This window comes from Atractosteus spatula, chromosome 15, assembly GCF_055471065.1.
Source record: "Atractosteus spatula isolate fAtrSpa1 chromosome 15, fAtrSpa1.hap1, whole genome shotgun sequence".
In the NCBI taxonomy this organism is placed as follows: domain Eukaryota; kingdom Metazoa; phylum Chordata; class Actinopteri; order Semionotiformes; family Lepisosteidae; genus Atractosteus; species Atractosteus spatula.
Window position 1 is genome coordinate 9,913,935 of NC_142720.1, and position 21,781 is coordinate 9,935,715.

A 21,781-nucleotide genomic window follows, 5' to 3' on the forward strand; every position below is an offset into this window, starting at 1 on the left:
CTGGTCTGCTTACTTCCAGTTCACTACCAATTGATTTATTCATTCATTCATCTATTCATGTGCTGTTGTTATGATTTTATGTGACTTAAGTTTTTATGTTTTGCTTTCTGTCTGTTTAATGTTTGATGTACTTTTTATGGGAGAAACCAAAGACAAATTTCCACAGTTGTGGTATCTGTCTACAGTATGTGATTTCAGATTTGAAATGACTAATCTTCTGCTTCTTTCTGTTGCTCTCTGGATTTGGAGCTTTCATATTGATTGTCCAAACAGGATGATAGTCCCTGAATGGACACAGCTCAAAATGCTCTTCTAGGAGAACTAATTATCCCTCCATGAGAGAGAGAGTGTGTATTTTTAATCAGGTTTGTCATCAGGCAAATGTCAGAGTTTAATGTCCACATGAAGCTTTGTAGATGTTCATCTTGAATATATTTTATTTCTCAGTTTGTGACAATTGGCAGGGATACACTATTTAGGGACCGAACACTTAGTTTTTTTAAAATTTAAATTGCCATCTGTAGGCTGAACTGAGTCAGCTATGTTGTCTTGTGCTGTTGAAATATTCAGAATACAAAACAGTGTTGACGTGCTAATTGCCCCGGGGTTTCTTATCAATGGGGTCCCATGGCACCTCAGCTCCCTGATTATTGCTTTCCGTTGTGCCGGCAGGCCTTCTGGAGACGGTCAGCTCTGTGCTCCTTCACCCCAGCATGGCTGCCCGGCTGGCGGCCGCCTGGTGCCTGCGCTGTGTGGCCGTGGCCCTGCCCTACCAGCTCACTCCGCTGCTGGACCGCTGTGCCGAGCGCATCAACAACCTGAAGGCCTCGCCCGAGGCCGTGAGCGGGTACAGCTTCGCCATGGCAGCCCTGCTGGGGGGCGTACACCAGTGTCCCCTGGGCATTCCCCATGCCAAGGGAAAGGTCCGTATCAGCCGGCAGGCTGCATTCCCGTTTTTTATGAGAATTATGAAGAGGGCTCGCAAACCGAAGCTGGTGTTCAAGACTAGCGATCATTTCTTAGACATCATGTCTTCTTCCTTTCGAAATATGTCTTCAGATGGTGGTGAGCATTGCAGAAGACCTTCTTCGGACTGCTGCGCAGAACAGCCGCCTGTCCCTCCAGCGCACACAAGCTGGGTGGCTGCTCCTAGGGGCACTGATGACTTTAGGTGCGTTTCTGCTGCTGCCGCGTTTTTAAACAAGGTCCAGAGATCTGTCGTGGCGCGAGCTACCCGGTCGTGTGCAGTGCATTCAGTGGCAGCAGCTTCTCATTGCACCTCCTGCGTCGGATGTGACATTGTTTGTGATGCTGAGGTGACGGTGACCATGCTCGCCATGCTTGCTGTGTGCTAGGCCCCTCCCTCGTGCGGTACCACCTTCCCAAGATGCTGCTCCTGTGGCGGAACGTCTTTCCGCGCTCTCAGAAGGAGCTGGAGGCGGAGAAGGCCCGTGGAGATTCCTTCACCTGGCAGGTCACCTTGGAGGGCCGTGCCGGCGCACTCTGTGGTAAAAAAACACTTGGAATCTGTCCGAATGATCACTTTGAGATCATATAAAAAATTATTTATAATAGACCTTTAAAACTCTGAGAATTTCATCTGCTCTTTAAGTTCAGGGTGTCAATCCTTAATTCACCCTGAATTCTTTTGAACATGCTCTTGTCTCCAGTTAATGACTTTCTAATAAAAAAAGGTTAATATAAGTGCATCGGCTAATTAAGTTCATAGGCATTATTTGCTCCTTCTCATGGTTGGTTTGTTTCAAACTCAAAAGGCTTTACAGCATGCATTTATACTACAGAGTGGACATCTTGATTTCCTTCTGATTCTTGATGAATGAATTGCCTCCTTTCCTATTAACAGCCATGCGGAGTTTTGTGGCTCACTGCCCTGAGCTCCTGACTGAGGACGTGATCCGCAGATTGATGACGCCCATCGAGTGTGCAATGACGATGATGTCTCAGTGAGTATGAGGTTTTAATTACAATGGAATGTGTTTTCTTGCAACTGAATGGAAGCACGTTTAGTGATTTTTCTCTACTTCAGGCAGCTGCTTGCTGAACATGAGATTAATATTGTTGAGCAGCTTTTGCCAGCCAGCCCAGCACTTTAATAGCAGTTAGAAGCCAGCTGTGTTGCCTTGTGCTGTTAAAATATTCAGCATGCAAAATATTGTTGACGTGCTAATTGCGTGCGTATGCCTATTTTCCAGTTACATGGCATGTGAAGAAATTACACTGGTTTCACAGGAATGATGATTTACAGTACACTACACCTGGAACTTTTTAGGATTGTGTTCTTGGAAAATAATAGTAATTTCACAGAGAGCTGAAATGACTATTTCAGAACATATTGCATTTCTGGAGTTTTTAATACAAGCAGTTACAGTTGAAACGAGCCATCTTTTCATTCCATATTAAACTTTTTTTTTTAATTTAGCCTGTTGAGGACTTTTTGAGATGCCAAGTGGTGCTGTCAGAGGTGTAGGGCAGTGTGTTTTCCAGGGAAGGTCATGTCGTGCAATGCAGTAACTGAGTTCCCCCTCCTCAGCATTCCTTCAGTGATCAAAGTGCATGGCGCCCACCTGAAGGCCAGTGCTGCCATGGTTCGCCTGAGGCTCTATGACATCTTGGCTTTGTTACCCCCCAAGACGTATGAAGGTAACATGCAGACCTTGTGCCTGAAGCCTTTCGTATATTATTCATCAGTGTGTGGTATCTTAAATTCTAGAGCCCCATAAAGATAATTATGTATTTATGTCTTTTGCACTTACTGATGAGCACTTGCTCGTAACTTGTCCTGATGATGGCTTTTGTACCTAAACATTGACCGTTTGTGTAATTAAAATGTATCTTGGAGTAAAAAGTGTGCCTCCAGCTGACTTTCCTTTTTTTATGTTACTCTTTCTCTGGACAGCACCTCCGTGATTTCTGGTTGTGCATTCTTTTCTTCTCTTTCTGATGCACTGTATCATGTCCAGCAATAATGAACCAGTGCTCGGACGTGTAAAATAGAATGAAATCGAATGCCACGGTAACGGGGTTGACTGAGATCGCTGTTGTTTTCTGTTGTCGTGCAGGAAGTTTCAGTGCTCTCCTGCGGGAGCTGGTCGCAGAGTTCACACTGACTGATAACTCCGCCAACACCACCACCTCTCTGCTGCGGTCACTGTGTCACTACGATGACAGCGTGCTCATGGGCTCCTGGTTGCAGGAGACGGATCACAAGTCCATTGAAGATCAGGTGATTTTACAGAATTACAGGCGTCCAGAGGAATGTGCGTGAGAAGAGCTTTACGTGTGCACAGTAGATGGGATTCGTCATCTGGAGTAAAACAAAGGAAAATTGAAATCTTATGATAAACCTTTGCATTATGAGAACAGAGGGGAGAAGTGACACATCCTTCTTGATACAGTATATACATTCGCATCGGGAACAATAAATTATTTTCTTTGTGTCTGCTTAAAAACAGTGCCTAACCACCCTTATGAGCCCTACTGCTTATAAACTAATTTCTGTTTCTAAATGTAGTCCTACAAACAGTCTCTCACCCTTTTCATGATGGCCGTTCTGCCTTCTCTGGCCGCCATGCTTATGACTTGCTGTTCTTCCATCCCAGCTGCAGCCCAACAGCGCCTCTGGGAGCGGAGCTCTTGAACACGACCCCTCTTCTATTTACCTGCGGGTGCCTGCAGGCGAGGCCATCCCCGGCCCCCTACCTTTGGGGGTTTCGGTCATCGATGCCTCTGTGGCTCTCTTTGGGGTCGTCTTCCCTCACGTCTCCTTTAAGCACAGGTGAGGCCTCCACTTGTACTTCAGAACTCCAGGAACCCCCTGTGCTCTCAGTGTGAGTGAGGATCACTCAGTTTATCTAGAGGAAACATGGAGTGACCCAAAAGCAGTAAATCTGATCTATGAAGGAAAAGTAAGAATAAGCCAAACGGGGCTGTGTTCAATGTCTTACTTGCACATCTCAGCGTGTCTTCAGAGCTGTCTCTTCAGGATATGGTTAAAGGATCGATCCCTTTGTGTGGTTGACAGGCTCCAGATGCTGGATCACTTTGCTGAATGTATCAAGCAGGCTAAGGGCGTTCGGCAGCAAGCTGTACAGCTCAATATATTCACTGCAGTGCTCAGCGCTCTCAAGGTGAGCCTCGACATGAAGCATGAACCCACAAACATGCGTCACAAGCAAATGCCCTGGGAAGGACGGTCGCTATTTCTGTGTCATATTATCCCTTTATATTGATTTAAAATTCTATTTATTCATATTATATTTATTTCCATTTTATTTTATTTGTCTCCTAGGAGACCCGCATCTGCTTCTCTTATGTGGCTGGATGTAGCTTTCTTTTGTTCGTATTCATGGTTCTAATAGTGTTCACTGAGTTAAGAACTACGAAGAGTTGCAAGGATTTGAAGGTTTTATTTGAATTGTAATCTCTTTCATGTTTTCAGGCATGAAAATCAGAAAGCATCATTAGCTTTGATCTCTCTTGACATAAGGAAATTTGCCCCCCCCACCACCACCACCACCACCCCTGTCGTTCTCTGCAGGGCTTAGCAGAGAATAAAAGCAGCCTCGGTCCCGAAGAGGTGCGGAAATCTGCCCTGGCTCTGGTGATGGGCGCCCTGGACAACCCCAACCCCATCCTGAGGTGTGCCGCCGGGGAAGCCCTGGGCCGGATGGCACAGGTGGTGGGTGAAGCCACCTTCATCGCTAGGATGGCTCAGTACAGCTTTGACAAGTACGTGGCCGCACAGCTCACTGGCCCAGCCTCCCTCTTCTGATTCGTACACGTTGTGATAGGCATTGTGATAACACTTTCCTTACAGGACATTTTTTGGAATTTGTATTGTAGCATTTAGCAAAATCTACTCTAAGCCCATTCTACTTATTTTCCAAATCCAAGGATGTCCGTTTTTAAATTAATAAAGGTCATATGAGATTCTTATATCCTCTTTTCCTTTCTGCTACATTGCTTCGCCGGTAAAACTGTTTTTCATATATTAAATTTATGACTGAAATTTTAATGCGACTTTTACCAAAGAATTTAATTCTGAAGAAGGTTTTCTCATACCTGTTAAGTGTTATGAAGGACTGTAAGAGTATCAAGACAGGTTATTTTATTCCAGATGTTTCATGTTATCCCAAATGAAGTTTGTTTCCGTCATGTTTCAGTCCTGAAAGACTCCTGGATTTCCTGAATCTCATTCCACAGGCTGAAGTCCGCCCGGGATGTGGTCTCAAGAACAGGCCACTCATTGGCGCTGGGCTGTCTTCATCGGTACGTGGGAGGGATTGGGTCGGGACAGCACCTCAAGACCAGCGTCAGCATCCTGCTAGCCCTGGCACAGGATGGAACCTCCCATGAGGTCCAGGTAGGACAACAGGAATCGCCCACCTACAGAGACTGAGCCGGAAATGTAACTCTGTTTTAAGTATCTAGTAAACGGCAGATTATTTTCTATTTTTAATTAACTTGTCAAGGTTTCATATTGCCAAGGTACTGTATGTGCATAATTATAAATGCTGTTAGGCATCTCTGTTAGATGTAGATGTGGAACTCTGCTCATCTTATCTAATTTTCATAGCACGGCCAACAAGATTTCAGTCTTCTACCATAACAAAATGCTTGTTGCAGTAGAAAACAAAGCAATTTGCTTGTGCATCTTAATGAGGAACATATTAGTATGACAGACTGCACTCTGTGTTAATTATTACCGCTTAATGTTAGTAATATAAAATAGCACAATCTAACGGCAGCAGCAGTAGTAGTCCAGAATGAAACTCATGTTGACAAAGCATAAGACAAAGACAAGCTAGGCTTCTGAAAAAAAGAACGCATGCGTTTGGATACAGTGCATGGTTGTGTGTCTGTGTGCGTTAAGTAAAGGCTTCTGTTTCGGTGCCCATTCCAGACATGGGCCCTGCACTCCCTGGCTCTGATCGTGGACTCCAGTGGGCCCATGTACCGAGGTTATGTGGAGCCCACGCTGTCCCTGGTGCTGACTCTCCTGCTCACTGTGCCCCCGTCGCACACCGAGGTGCACCAGTGCCTCGGCCGCTGCCTGGGAGCCCTCATCACCACCGTGGGGCCCGAGCTGCAAGGTGACGAGCTGCCCTCTCTGTGAGGAGGGAATCCCCACCACCTCCTTAGCAACATAAGAATGGTGACAAACGAGAGTGGGCCATATGGCCTTTCTAGCCCTTTCTAGTAGTTCGTAGCCGATTTGATCTGTGGAGCTCATCGAGCCATTTCCTGAAGGAAGCCAGGGTATCCCCTTCAACCACATGGCTGTGTAACATATTCCAGATGCCCATAAGCCTTTGTGTATGGAGGTGCCTCCTGATTTTCTGGGTCACCCTGTTACACATGGGTGTCCGGGACATTGATCTTACTTCTTGCCCATAAATGTGCAACAACGTGTTTCACTCCTTAGTTATGCCAGCAAAGGCAGCAGCAGCAGCAGCTAAAAGTGATGATACTGGAAAAAGCAGGCTTTTGAAGGAGGGAACCCCAGGGAATCCTCACCTCTGTAGCCATAACATTTTGCCAGCAGTGCTGTGTGTTGACTTCAAGGCCTAGGATGATATTTTTATAACCGTTACCTTACTGAAAATCTTTCCACTAGTAGATTTTATTTTCGCAACCAGTTTGTGCATGTCATGGCATGTCATTGCTGAAATCTAATGTCAGTGTCATTTTTAAAAAATATGTATTTTATAAAATAGTAGATGGGTTGCACCAGAAGATGGCAGTATTACTTTGTTTGGCTACGGAAAATATCCGATCCTACTTTAATGCAGCATTATATGCAAATAAATAAGCTTAAGAAAAAATCTTGAGGGTTACATTGAATCCTCATTTCTGCTGATATTAACAACAGCGGATAGCAGGATATAAAGAAGTGTCTGGGATTTTCACATAATTTGTATTTAAAACCTGTTTGCACAATGAAACTAGGATCAAATTTAAGTATGTTATGTAAATTGATGAGAAATATGTAAAGAGGAACATTAACGCTCTCAAAAACCTAAAATCTCAGAACTATTCTTTTTTACTCTCTTCTGTGGGTAATGGGTTGGGAGACTTTGTATTTAATTTTTAGTTTTTTTTTCTCTTAAACATAAAGTGCTTTCTCCCAGAAACATGATAATATGGACTGATCTTGCCTGATTTAGCCTTTAACATGAAGATTAAAATTCTGTGCTCACTCCACCTCTGTGTTGCCAGGTAACAGTGCCACTATATCCACCATCCGCTCGTCATGCCTGGTAGGCTGTGCCATCATGCAGGACCACTCTGACTCGCTGGTTCAGGCGGCTGCCATTTCCTGCCTGCAGCAGCTGCACATGTTCGCCCCACGCCACGTCAACCTCTCCAGCCTGGTGCCTTGTCTCTGTGTAAGCTCACGGCCTTTTATCCTTTTCCATTTGTATTAACATTCAAAACATGAAAGCGTCCGTGACAGTCATGTGAATGGTGATGAGCGGAGCTCTAGTCTCTGGCGAATCTGTTGATCCATTGTTTGAAGATCTCTGTGGGCCACAGGCATCTTACTACTCCCTGCTGGATGGTTGATGTTCTGGGAAAACTATAAGTTAATAACAAAATTCTTTGACTTCTCCTTTCCCTTGGATGGGAAAAAATCTTATAACTTTTTGCCTTCCTTAGACAAAACCCAGACTTCCATTTTACAGTCTTTTAGTTTCATGGACATATATTTGAAGCTAGAAGCTGGGTAGGTGATTCCTAACTCAGGCATTTGAGAGTTAGGTTTGTCTTATAAGTCACTCTCATCCAGGTGGCAGGCTTGTTTTTGTATTAATGTAGATCTTCAGTGAGAGAGCAGACATAAGTAATGAATTTCAGCCAGGGGGTGAAGGACTGTACACTCTGGCCTGTTGCAGAGGAGATTTACTGACAGCCCACCTTACTTGCAGAGTGCAGGTTAAGAAGCTGTCAGGTCATGGCAGTACGTATAGTGCCTTGCAAAAGTATTCAGAGCCTTTAACAGTTTTCAGTTATTGACTTTCTTAATCTGCTGATAAGTAACTAATTTTGTCTTTAAAACTTTTCTGTTTGAGCATGTGAGTTTGCAATAAATATACTGATTGGAAACAAATGTCAGTATCATTTGTAATCCAGCAACATTAGGAAACTTTTAAAGGGTCTGAATGCTTTTACAAGGCACTGTATCTACTTCTTAAAACCCAGGAAGAGAGCTGTTCTTTAATTATTTTCTGGATGGCAGGGTGCAGCACTTAAAATAGCATCCCACGCGCTCATCCTGACATGTGTCTCCCCCAGGTGCACCTTTGCAGCTCCCACTTATTGCTGCGGAGGGCGGCGGTGGCGTGCCTGAGACAGCTAGCACAGAGGGAAGCGGCAGAGGTGTGTGCATACGCCATGAGTTTGGCCAAGAAGGCTGGCGACAGCAAGGACAGCACCGTCATTAGTAAGTGTCTTCCCTGTCTGCACCAGTGAGTCATTCCTAGTGATCTCATTATCTTGAATGGGTCCTACATTGAATTGCTGTTGTGCAAAAAAAAAAACACTCAGATTTATTTTTCCATGGTCTGTCTTGCCCGAATACGAAAGTAAAAGTATGCTAATCTTCTTTCTCTGGAATCACATTTTGTTTCTTCTGCTTGCTTGGACATTGTGTTTTATTCAAGGGGCTTGAACTGGAGTATCTGGGTCAAAGGGCATAGTTCACTCTGAAAGGTAGCAGTTCGAAAAGTAGATGGTGAAGATAAGGAAGTATGGTAAAGAATTCTGAACTTGAGGGAGTGTGGTGTAATTCTGAGAACTAATGTAAGAAAAGTTGCGGCATAAATACGAAACACACTTGTTTACATCTAGCTAACAGACTACTGCATAAATGAATTATAGTATTATAATTAAGACTTAGAAACTGTGTAGTATAAGCATATCAAAATGCTGACTGATTCCTGATCTCCCTTATTCTCACCCTATAATGGCAGACCTGAATATTACAGAGACTGGGCTGGAGGGAGTACTTTTCGGCATGCTGGACAGGGAGACTGACAAGAAGCTCTGCTCAGACATTCATGACACCTTGGGTCACATGTTGTCCTCTCTGGCTGTGGAAAAGCTGTCTCATTGGCTGAAACTCTGCAAGGATGTTTTGGCAGCCTCTACAGGTAATGAGCCAGCAGCAGTTAGTTTTCTCTTCTTTCAGTACAAGTCAACTGATATGCCATGCAAATCTATCTCATTTTGTTTAAAGATCGAAGCAGAGATCATGTACATTGGTGTCCATGGCTGTATTTGTGAGCAATAATGGGGGCTGTTTTGTTTAGATATCGGGGCTGCTGTCCCTGTGGAAGCAGGGAAGGAGGAGGAGGACTCGGAGAAGAAGGATGAGATGGACGATGACATCATGTTCACTGCGCTGGGGGAGGACAATAAGTCAAAGCCCTCTGTCGCCCCCCGCTGGGTGACGCGTGTCTTTGCCGCAGACTGCCTGTGTCGTATCATCCTACTGTGTGAGAATGCGGACAAAGCCCACTTTGACCTGGCCGCTGCCCGTTCATCCAAGGTCAAGAATCCCAAAGGTCTGTCCCTCCCTTGTGCTTCATCCATGGGTTACATCTGAGCCATTGCAAACATGTTGATCCAACATTGTGCAGTGCTGCATTGTTATGCTTCAACTGAGGCTGTATTTAAAAAACCTTTAATCCAGATCTGTTCCTTATATGTAACTATTTTACAATTTTAAAAAATATTTATAGATATTTTGAAATACCAATTTGCAATATTTAAGATTTCAAAATTGACTTTTCTTGAAAAATGTCACTTTCAGTCAAGAGCTAAATAAAAAGAAATAAGTCTAGCAAATGCAGGATTATGGTAATTCTCACTAAGTGCATATTTATCCTAGTAATGACTAGTAAATTAGCTCATGTGAGTGTATCCAAATAATTCACTCAGAAGCACTTGCAGTGGCAGGAGAAGTACTGAAGTCTTCTAGTGCAATCTGGGTCAGGGGCTGAAAGCAGCTTTATCACAAATGATATTTCATGTGGAAAAACCCTTTATTTAACTGTGGCGTTCATTCCACCCCTATTGTCACTCTCTGGCATTGACACTACAGGGAAGTCAAATACACTTAGTGAAAGCTGCAAATTACTTTAGACATACGAAACAAGCATATAAACCAATAGAGAGAGAAATCAAGAAACTCATTCAGATTGTGTTTCTCTTCTCTTATATAATCTGAACCTGGGAGAGCACAAATGAGTAAGCAGTAGGAAGTGATTCATACTGACAGGTTATAGATTGCAGTGTTTATGTAACCAGTTCTTATTGGAAATGTTCATTTTTCTGCTCAGTAGTTCTGAAATAGGCATTTGGTTAGGTAATATTGTAGGTTTGATCACTTGATAAGGGTGAATAAATTAGCCCTTAGACATGTAGGTACAGGTTTGGTTCAGAATTTGGCTCTGCAATCAGTCTTCTTTCGTTGCTGCATAATATTATGAGAGATTGACAGATCCATTGCTGTTTGTATCAGCTGAGCAGTCCCGGTGCTTTTTGGCTGCCTTGTACCCTGATCTTGCCAGATGTCAGGAGCTCAATAAGTCTCAGCCTGGTCAGTAGTGGGATGGGAGAGCTGTAAGGGAAGCTGGGAGTGGTGTTGGATCACCCCTAGGAGGTATTCTTCTCTCTGGAGCACAATTTCCAAACCAATTCCTCAGAATGGTGACTGAGGACACCCTGTTCTGTAGGATGTCCTGTCCTTTGGATAAAACATTAAAGCAAGGTTCTGAATGAGTGGTCATTTGAGAGTCCATGGCACTGTTTGAAAGTCGCTTTTGGTTTACACAGTCCAATCTCCTTAATATATCTTAAGTCTCAGTACCACCGATCAGCTGTGTAATGGACCCTCTAGTGCAGAATGGCTGCAGAGCATCACCCAGTTGAGTACTGCACTTCATGGTGGGTGAAGTGTCTCCCTTCCTAAAAATGAAGCGCTTTGAACTCTAGGGATCTGGGATTTAGGATGAAAAGAGCTCTAGGAATGTTAGTAATAAAAATTGGAGTAAGCTGAATAAGGTCTGACCTGCAGTGCTTATGGGGATGGCGAAGCACGTCCCTGAAAACAGCCCTGCTCTCATCTTCATCCATCTCGCAGGTGACCTGCTGGTGCTCCACCTCTCTGACCTCATCCGCATGGCCTTCATGGCCGCCACAGACCACAGTAACCAGCTGCGCATGGCTGGCCTGCAGGCTCTGGAGGACATAATCAAGAAGTTCGCAGCTGTCCCGGAGCCAGAGTTCCCCGGGCACGTCATATTGGAGCAATACCAGGCCAATGTAAGACCATCCTCCTCCTCCAGGAAACCTGGGGCAGGGTCCTCAGACCATACTGCGTTTGCGTGAAGGGAAGCTGTATATAGTGAGCTTACCTTCTGTCCTGTTTTGTCTGCCTGCATCTTGAGTGTCTTTCAAAAGCATCTCACCCGTGCAGGTTGGACTCATATAGCATTAAGCTGCTGTGGAGATGTACTTATTTGTTTGATCTCTTAATATGGAACAATTGCTTGACAATACAATACCATAAGCGTCCTCTCTTCACAAAGGAGAAAGGATCACGTGCTTTAGATGTGGTGAGCCACATGTACCTGCTGAAATGCAGATCAAAAGAACAAGAAGAATTTGAATTTTTGGATTTGTTACGGAGATATGGTTAGAATATTAAATTGCTCAGAATTTGATTCTCTGTAACTAGAACCAGATTTTATACAGGGAAATGTAAATATTCATTCCAAGGCTGATATACAGCCTAGGTCTGCAAATAAGGAAGAAAGATATCGAGTGTATTATCAGTGTAATGTACACAGATGTATCCATTATTAAGCTGAATTTGCAAATTCTATGTTTTATCCTTTGTTAGGTTGGAGCTGCCTTGCGACCAGCTTTTTCACAAGACACTCCCTCTGACATTACAGCAAAGGCATGCCAGGTTGGTCATAACCACTGCAATTTCAGTGCTCTTTTGTAAAAAAATAACTTTTATTGGAATTTAACGATCAAGGCATGATTTAATAGAAAATAGAAGGTTGTATATTTTGGTAATTGTTATTGTTGAAGTGCTGCTGTTTCACATAGTCCAAGTAGGGAGCTGCGTCAGCATGCGTAGGCTGCAAAAGAACAAGTAAAGGTTTATTTCATGCTGAGAAGAGAAGAAAAGAAACAACGTTTCAGCTGTGGAGCCTTCTTCGGGCGACACCTTACATTTGCCTATTGTTTCACAATACTTTCGCTCAGTATTGCCCTTGGCAGAGTATTTGTCAAATAGTAAAATTAGTTAACTTTTTAGGGGCAACTTGTGGAAAACAGTAAATCGAATCATTGATGTTGTTAATAGAAAATGTATGAACATTTAGATTTCTTGAATTGCCTTTAAATTTCAACACAGAAAGCAGTGCTTCACTTGAATGCAGTATTGAATAATGTTTACACTGAGTAGGTTGTTTTTGGCTGAGCTGGTTGAAATGAACAGGGTTGATGAAGTCTCATTTTCTTTTTTGCCTGTAACACGCAAAACTTTTTCCAAAAAGGAACTTTTGCTTTTTCCTGACCCTAATTAGGAAGTAAAGCAAGATTTATTCCACTTTGAAACTAGTCCAGTTCTGAAGAGGATCTGTTGTAAATGATCTCTGGGTATACAAGTCAACAAAATGCTCAAGCCCTGTGGTAAGCTGCTAATCTTGTTAAATGCAAGTCCTTGGAGCAGCCGGCCCATTCTTTGCTGCAGAGCTGGTATGGCTTCACAGAGATTAGTGGTCTCTGGCACGGGATCAGTTGGTTTTGTGACCTACTAATGCTTCTAACCTTCTAACAATCCGGCAGGGTCTCGACATTCGTGAGGGTTTGGTGCAGAGGCCTGCTGTGAATAGCCAAATTCTCATATAACCAAGTCCACCCCTATATCGGCACATAGTACACTATAGTATATAGTCTACCTGTATATTGTTAAAAGACTCTCCCTTATATGATCATTAAAGTACGAATGCATTGGCTTTAAGTTAATTAAAATAACAGTATAAAAACGGACCATGTTGGCAGGGAGAGGCTGACTCACCAGCTCGATGTGTCTCATGATCCTAGTCTGTCGCACCGCAATCTGAAAGATGAAGGTTAACAACCTTCAGCTCGATTTCATCTGCTCTGCCCCAAGACAAATTCGCACATGTTAAATTTACAAATGTCAAGACCCTACTGTATTTTTTCTGAGGTTTAAAGCATATAAGATGTGACCTTGTATTATCTAAATGATTACTTAAATTGTTTTAAAAGTTGGTATTCTCTACCACGCAAAAGGTTGCACATCTTGAAGAATCTGCTGGAAAGGCCCGAAGCAATGAATAGATGATCTAGTACTTTCCCTCTTTTCACTTTGTCCCATTGTCGTGTACTCCCTGAACTTCCCTGCCTTTTTTGCACAGAAATCCTGCTATGAGCAGGTGATTCATACTTTTTTATGAAAGTTCTTGATTTTTTTAGGGATTCTTGGTGTTCATTTCGTAGATGTTTTTAAGGACACATGTAGACTGCTCGCAAGGGAGCACCTTTATGGAAAATTCTCAGAAAACATACCATGGACTTCAGTAAGGCTCTTTCCCGCCGTCATTGAAGAGTTTGGCAGCACTGGAAGGCTGTCTTCAGCGTGAGAACTGCTGTTTCACAGGCACAAGGCCAGACAGTGTACCACAGAGGTACTGGTAAAGTATAGGCAGACCAGGAGGGGAAGGGAGGGAGGCTGAATTTTCAGCTGATTATTTATAAAGGGTGAAAGAGAGGCTAGCCATGTATTATTTTTGAATTTGTTCCACGTTTTTCGCAAATTGTATTCCATCCAGTCTGCAACCTTCAAATTTAAAATTACGTTCCTGCTGGCTTTGGAGTTTGGCCGTAGCCTCTGGGCAGTTCAGGCCCTGGTGTTGAGCGGGGCTGCTCTGTGTGCAGGTGTGCAGTGCGTGGATCGGCAGCCGGGTGGTGAGTGACCTGAACGACCTGCGGAGGGTCCACAACCTGCTGGTGTCCTCGCTGGACAAGGTGCAGGCAGGGAAGGGCTCTTCTTGCCAGCTGTACAGCGAGAGCGCCACCACCATGGAGAAGCTGGCTGTGCTAAAGGCTTGGGCCGAGGTGAGAACACTGTCCTTATCGCTCACGTCTGTGCAACAGGGAGCAGCTTTTACCGCTCATAACCTGCAGCTTTATGCAGTCACTGTTTGCATTGTTTTTTTTAATTATTTAAGAATTGTCACAGTGCTGTTCACTTTACCTAGTGTCCTGTTACACGACAAAACACTGAACAAGGTTCCCGAAAACAAAGGTGAAAGTATCCCTACGGTATGATGACTCTAGTTGTGGTACATTGCTGGAAAAAGCACTGCCATAGAGCTGCAGTTGCAAATTGCGCAGAACTGGAGGGTGAGGTAACTGCTGCATGGCATCCCGCCCCTTGCAGGTGTACGTGGTGGCAATGAAGATCAAGAAGGAAGCGGAGAACAAGCCCCCCAAGGCTGTGCAGGGAGGCGAGGAAGAGGAGGAGGATGTGGGCACGGTGGACGTGCTCTCTCCTGACAGCCTCATCACCCTGGTGCAGCCGGAGCTGCCTGCCCTCAGCCGCCTGTGGCTCGCCGCCCTCCGGGACTACGCCTTGCTGACCTTGCCTGCTGAGTTCGCCAGCCAGCTGCCTCCTGACGGTAAGTGACTTCCTGTGGCGTTCGTGCTAGAAAATTGGTGGCCGGACAACCCCTAATTAAAGCTCCTAGATCTAACTGCAGCTACAGGTCCCCTGCCATCTAGTGTAAATGCCAGGAGCTGTATCACCCTGCAGCTCACAGCTGGCAGCCCACTGATGCTCAGCAGGTGTGAGCCTGGTCAGTACCTGGGTGGGAGGCCTCCTAGAAAAGCTAAGGTTTAGAGGTGTTAGTGGGGCCTAGTAAGGAGCGCTCACCCTGCGGTCTGTGGTGGTCTTAATGCCCCAGTTTAGTGATGGAGCCACTGTACTGTCCTAACTCTCTGTGGTTATTAAAAAACCCAGGGTGTTTCTCACTGTGTAACCCTGGCGTCCTGGCCAAATGTCGTCTTGGCCTTTACCAGTCATGACCTCCTAATAATCCCAATCGATGAATTGGCTTTGTGACACTGTTCTCCTCCCCACCGAGAGCTGGTGTGAACTGAGCGTACTGGCTCTCTTTGATTGCAGTCACATCATCCTAGTGGTGATGCAGGGGAGTACCCATCACTTGAGTGGAGTGTCCAGAAAAGCGATATATACATATAAGGAATTAATACTTATTAATTATTAATTACATGGAGATTTTTTTCTGTATTAACAAAGTAGCCTATTCCATATTGGCAAAGCAATGCCCTTTTTGAGTTCTGAGTGCAAGGCAGCATCCCAAAATATCTAAATGTAATAGGGTAATCTCTTTTTCTGCTTAATTTTGTTTTTCTAGCTTTATATTTATTAGTGTAATACATTGAAGCAAGCACTCTTGTAGCATTAAAAATCTTAGGAAATGTTTATCTATTTATCATTGCCCTTCTGCTGTAATTTCAGAAATGTATCTCAGAAACAAATTTTAACCAAAAAGACCAATGCAAATAACAGCAAGCTATTGCAATTGTAATTGTCTTTCTTTTTCTTCGACTTTGTAAAAAATTAACTCTTACCAAAATCTCTTCTTATTCTGTATGCACTAGCAGATGATTTTACCGAAACAAAACAAGGCTGTTGTTCCTAAGGTTTTGGGCCAACAGTAATCTAACCTCCAACGTTTGCTGTCCTTCAAAGCCACTTAGAGATTGAGTGATGCAAATTTTTGTTATGGAATTAAAAATTGCCTGTTAATAAAGTGATGTTTTTAATGGCTCTGAATAACACACTTACCAAAGGATACAAGCTGGTGCAATGCGAAAAGGGCTCAGTCCTATGATAAATTTGCTTAGAGCCCTTGAAAACCTAGCTATGCCGCTGCTAAGAATAGCCGTGAATGCTGATGAATGAGAAGAATCATAATTGTCATAATTGTCATCCTTCTTAAGTGGACAAGCATGGGTTTCAAGTAGCTCACTTGCTTATTATCACAATCAATTCACCAGCCCTCTTAACTTGTAATTGCTCTGAGCATGCACTGGTGGCTGTTCCGTACAAGCTGCTTGTTGGCAATCCCACATTTCTCACAATAAAGTGCTGTGTGGAATGTTATAACCTTTTGATAATTCAGGGAAAGAGTACACTGTGAAATCTGTGTAATAGTGTTTTTCCCCATCTATATGTCTGTGGTAGTTAGCGATGGTTATAAATCTGGTCATTTACATAGTAATAAAGTAAACAATGTCAACCAAGACTAGTGCAGATCAAATCAGTGCAACTCGCCTGCTAATCCCAATTTAAAAGCCTAGTACTTCATGTGTGGAGTCCACTGGAAAGCAGCAGGAAGCAAAAACATATGTGGGGTCTCTTTTTTATTTTATTTTTATTTATATTTAATTGAGGATAAAATAAGCAATAACCTTTATTTGCTCTGTTTGTATAGATGTCTAGAGCTTCTGCTGGGCTTTGTGTTAGCAAAGTAGTTTGTTTTTTACAACTACGTAATGATTTGCAAGATAATGGACACTTTCTTACGTTGTGGGTATTCTGGTTACGGTGTATTAACCTGTTCTTGGTGCAGGTGGAGCATTCTACACCCCTGAGACAATCGACACAGCTCGGCTCCATTACCGTAACTCCTGGGCTCCAATCCTGCATGCCGTAGCTCTGTGGCTGAACAGCACAGGCTTTAGTGCTGGCGACACTACAGATGACACCCCTCCCAACTCAGCACGGGGTCCAGCAGCCACTGTTTTCAGCCCTGCCTCTGGAACATCTCCAGCAACCAAAAACCCTGAGGATCTGGTGAAGGATAGAATGCATCTGCTGTTGGGTACTGAGATGTGTTCTCTTGTATTAATTACACTTTTACATTTCAAAGCTGGATAATAAATTCTTAACAGTTTTAATTTTCCTCCTGTTCTTCATAAACTAGTAGATGACCACTTCAGCGTGCACAGGTAAGTATGTAGCATACCAACTCTAGTTCTTGTTCTTGCAGGTGTCAGTATTGAGTTCTTGTGCTTTCCCAGACCGGAAGAGCCTATTGAACATGTCATGTCCTGTTTGCAAGCCCTGTGTACTCTACTAGATTCTTCCCAAGCTCGAACTCACATTGCAGAGGATCAGGTAAAGCTGCTATGACATTACACTGATTTTTAGTGTGCTATACAGCTGTTTTCAGTGGAGGATTATTTGATCAAACATGATTTATTGAAATCATGTCAGAGGCCATGTATCTGGAGTTCATGTGCTGGTCATTTAGAATAGGGATTTTTGGACTGGGGACCAAGTTGAAATGATACAATTGAAAGTGATGGGCAACCACGGGCTTTACGTTTTCTGTCACAAACTGTTACATTGGATAAGCTGACCTGTGTCAGATTGGAGTATCTGGATTGTGAGACTGCAGTTCCTGGGACATGTAGAGCTTGTAGTTCCTTGTGTGAAGCAGTGGAAGACGGGAGGCTGTACTGTTCTTCTGGGCTGCTCTTCCAGATGCTGGGAGTGGAGCTCCTGAACGTGCTGCACCGGCTTCTCCTGACCCGGGACCCACCCTCCGTGCAACTGGAGGTCACCAGCGTGGTAAGGGAGACCCTCCGGGCAGCACAGGACTACCTGCAGGAGCAGAGGAACACCATGAGTGAGTCACTTGATCTCCCCTTACCTCCAGATCCAAATTCATTATGGATTCTAGGCCTTCCTATTCATTTTTTACTTTGCCTCATTTTAAGCAGGTGGTAATTCAGGCAGGGCAATCTTAATTTTGGTAAAGTCAGACAATGAGAAACAGTATAGTTTGCCCTCCGGTAAAATCTTCATTTTTTACTTTGCTTTTTCCAGAAGGCTTAGCACCAGATCCCTACAGCATGTGAATATGAGGAAAGTCAATAGCTTTTTTTCTAAAAGAAGCCAGATTGTAAATACGGGCCCCGACTGTCCATTCTCAAGCTAACAGCTTGCACACCACTTGGCAGGCTCGTTTTTGGAGGGAAGCACTAACGATGGACCTGCCACCAGAGGCCGCCGAGGGACTCTATCTGTTGTAAATAGGCTCACCAGGTGGTGACGTGCTTGGGTTGGAAACAGTCTGGGCAGACCGCTGCAGAAGAGAAGGGGGCTTCTCTTGAAACCACTGTGTGGGACGTACTGTAAACTTTGCAATAAAGCCTCCTGCACCTTACTTCCTTATTGTGGGTTTTTAAGTGATCATATCCCTGAAGCACCCTTATGTAAGGGTGGGGTCCATCACTCACCCATAATTTTTCTTTGCCACTGTCATGAGAAAATACCAGACACATATAAAGTAAAGGCTTATTCCGTGCTGAAAAGCGAAGAAAAGAAACACAACATCTTCTTCGGGTGACACCTTATATTTGCCTATTGCTTCACATTACTTTCACTCAGTATTGCCCTTGGGCAAAATATTGTGTGTTTCTTTTCAAACATTGTGATTCTTTTCATCTCTTTTCAGCATGGAATAAACCTTTGCTTATTCCTTTGCAGCCTACGCCTGCTGACGCAGCTCCCTACTTGAACTACTTCCTCTAACAGGTATATGGACGTAAAATTGAAAGTGGTGACTTGCATTGCCTTTGCTTGTGCCCAGGTAAGGAGGATGCCAGTGAGAAGGATGCCTCCTGCACGCTGGGGGAAGGGGGGGACACGGGGGGGCTGGTCCCTGGAAAATCCTTGGTGTTTGCTGCCATGGAGCTGCTGGTGTTTATTCTGGTCCGGCACCTCCCCCAGCTCAACACCAAAGTCATGGACTCTCCCAGCCACTTACCCTACAAACCGCAGCGCCTGCCAGAGGACAGTGCCAGGCTGGTGGCTGCCACAGTCACCATCCTCGCAGACCTGCCGGCTCTCTGCTCCCCAGCAGGTAACGCCCATCGCCCCACACAGCCAGCACAGGCTTGACTGGATCAGAGAGACCACGCTGTCTCCACCGCTCAGATCAATGGCCACCTTCATCTCTACTGTTTACATCTACCGCTAATTAGGATTTATTAGGGGAGAGGTACTGAAAACATTTTTTACTTTCCTGCCCAATATCCAAAATAGAAACCAATTTTAAAAACAAAAGGTCCATTTATATATTTTAGTCATGAAGAATATTAATTTAGGTTAGCTGTAGATGTTGTACTGTAATTGTTAGCCTTCCTGTGGGTTTCAAATGCATTTACAAGAATCTTATTTAAAATAATTGATGAGAAAGGTTTAGATTCAGAAATCAGTTGATGTAATTTATTTTCTTTGGCAGGGAGCATGACCATCTTGCCCACAATTCTTTTCCTGATCACGGGTGTGCTGAGAGAGACCGCCATGAAGACAGCGGACAGCCAGGTGCCCCCTCCCGTCTCTGCCGCTCTGCAGGGCATAAAGACCATCATCACCTCTCCCCTGGCCAGAGTGGAGAAGACACGCCAGCAGTGGACAGGCCTGGTCCGCAGCAGCCTGGCGTCCATCCTGGAGTACTCCCAGCCAGGTACAGCATCACCTGACTGCTGCCCGCTAGCCTTGTGTTACAGAAACGAGAGAAAAAACTGCATCCCTTAAATGGGGTTTATTCAACAATTTTTTCATTAATATTGATTTTTTTTAAATCTGGTCCTTTCAAAGATCCTAGGTCTGGGTAGAGGGGCTCCAAGGACCTTCATGCCTGAAAATTCAGGGGCCAGAAGCAGTTCTTGAATTTACTAATGTTTCCAACCTAGAAAAAAACTAAAAATTAAGTTTCAAAGTAAAAAAAACCCAAAGAGATCAGAATGAAAGGTGGCAATTGTCCTGTCAAGGGCTAACCTGCAGTACTTTGGTAACTCTTCTCAGACATTTAAAAGAGAAGCATTTTTGATGCAGCTGTAACAGTTGTTTTGTAAAAATTAGCGTGTAGAACTTCTTCACAGCTTACGAAGTGCTTGTGTTCAGCAGATCAAAAACAACCTCACAAAATAATTTTTCCCTTCACTCTTTCATACAATTTGTTTGTCCGGATGGTAACAAAAATGAGCATTGATTATTTTTATTTATTTATTTTAATTTTGGCACCACTTTTGTTCAATAAGCAGTTTTCTACCCTCCAGATGAGTCCAGGCCCAACATGGATGAAGTGAGCATGCTCACAGCCATCACCCTCTTCCTGCTGTCCGCCAGTGCGGAGATAGTTGGCGTGACATCCTTGCAGAATGGCTGCATGAACAGGTTCAAGAACGCCTTGAACTCCAGTGACCCCTGGGTGTGTTCATTTACTTTTTCCCAATTTAAACCCACAGGATTTCACAAGCATGCATTAAACCTCTTCCCAGGAGTGACGTGTCTGAAGGGCAGTGTAACAGGGTTACAGGCAAGAGTGTATTTGTTTGGTGGGGGGAGTGGCAGTAAGCAGTTTAGGCGATAGCTCTGACAGAGCTAGTTTTTTAAGTAGTATTATTTTGCTTGCTGCCACACCTGTTAAGATAGAAATACTCTACTAGTATATACTGTATACTATTATAACACAAGACCTGGCATACGAAAAGGCCCAGATATGTTAACTCCCCCTGAGTTATCATGGTATATTTTCTTTGTCTTATTACAGAAGAGGTAACAGTGTTTCTTGCTGGGTTTAAGGTTCCTTGAAAGAAGCACACAGCAGGTACACACAGTTTAATAAAGGTCCAGTCTTCTATTAGACTTAATGGGTTCATGGTGATGTATTAATGTTTGAAAAGCATTAAAGAGGCCAATTTCTAAGTAACAAGAAAACAAGACAGCAACACCCCTAGTGTTCTCAGGAACACAGGGAGCATCTGGCCTGAGTTGAGTAAGAGTTATCTTTCTTTGCACTTGGAACAAAGGGTCAGCAATGATATAGAACTACAGCCTTGACCCAGACAGAGCAATCATGAGATGAAACAAAATGATATGGAAAAACATTTATTATATGATATCTTTTAGAAGTATCTGATTTGCAGTGAAGGTTAAAGGAAGGCAGCATCTGTTTTAGCTTTTAAGCTGCAGATTTTCTTTAAGTTGTCTGCATGGAAAAAGAAATCCTGTGATTTCTTGTGCTGTGAACAAGAGATTCAGAATGAAGCAAGAAAAATATTTGTAAGACATTTGATAACCTCTAGGGTATAATCCCTAGTAAAGTACAAAACATGCCTAAGTCTCAGGTTTGTTGAATTACACAGAGATTCTGTTTGTCAAAAACTTGCAACCAGTTTTTCCCTTGGTCCTGTTCTTGCTGTGACTAAGTGGCACTATTTTTCCCTGTGGGAGAGGTTCATTGAACTGTCTGGAGCATCTACTCTTGTTCATTTAATTCAGACATGTTCTTATTTTAATTGTAATTTTACCTGTTTTGCTAATTTTAAAATTACGTTAATAAGTAATTTATGTAGGATGTTCTGCAATTAAGAGTAAAAGCATGTAATTAGCTATAAGAAGTTAATGCAGCCATGGCAAGCACTTAGGGCGTCTATAGTTTATTAATGGGTAGTATTAGAATATATTCATTATCACACAATGTTCTTTTTAATGATTTTTCCTGCTCACTGGAAGGTAGGAACTTGTGCTAGGTCTACACATAAAGCATCAAACATTAATCCTTGAGGGCTTTCAGGGATATCTTTTGTCTCTTGAGTCACACAGAAA

General features: G+C 43.6%; 1 protein-coding gene across 3 annotated transcripts in view; it reads left to right on the top strand.

Annotated features, from left to right (window-relative positions):
* The window catches only part of heatr5b (HEAT repeat containing 5B), a 33,780-nt gene that overhangs the window by 6,017 nt on the left and 5,982 nt on the right, over window positions 1-21,781 (top strand). For 2 of the 3 annotated variants that reach the window (XM_088934060.1, XM_088934061.1), the window contains exons 9-33: window positions 673-923; window positions 1,060-1,171; window positions 1,356-1,508; window positions 1,865-1,964; window positions 2,552-2,661; window positions 3,081-3,244; window positions 3,621-3,796; window positions 4,043-4,148; window positions 4,559-4,749; window positions 5,224-5,383; window positions 5,924-6,113; window positions 7,240-7,409; window positions 8,317-8,464; window positions 8,994-9,173; window positions 9,333-9,587; window positions 11,168-11,349; window positions 11,930-11,998; window positions 14,005-14,184; window positions 14,510-14,747; window positions 16,728-16,979; window positions 17,148-17,275; window positions 17,645-17,789; window positions 18,756-19,028; window positions 19,410-19,634; window positions 20,230-20,381. In XM_088934060.1, the coding sequence (XP_088790186.1) occupies window positions 673-923; window positions 1,060-1,171; window positions 1,356-1,508; window positions 1,865-1,964; window positions 2,552-2,661; window positions 3,081-3,244; window positions 3,621-3,796; window positions 4,043-4,148; window positions 4,559-4,749; window positions 5,224-5,383; window positions 5,924-6,113; window positions 7,240-7,409; window positions 8,317-8,464; window positions 8,994-9,173; window positions 9,333-9,587; window positions 11,168-11,349; window positions 11,930-11,998; window positions 14,005-14,184; window positions 14,510-14,747; window positions 16,728-16,979; window positions 17,148-17,275; window positions 17,645-17,789; window positions 18,756-19,028; window positions 19,410-19,634; window positions 20,230-20,381 (4,310 nt within the window). The other variant, XM_088934062.1, reaches the window with a different exon arrangement.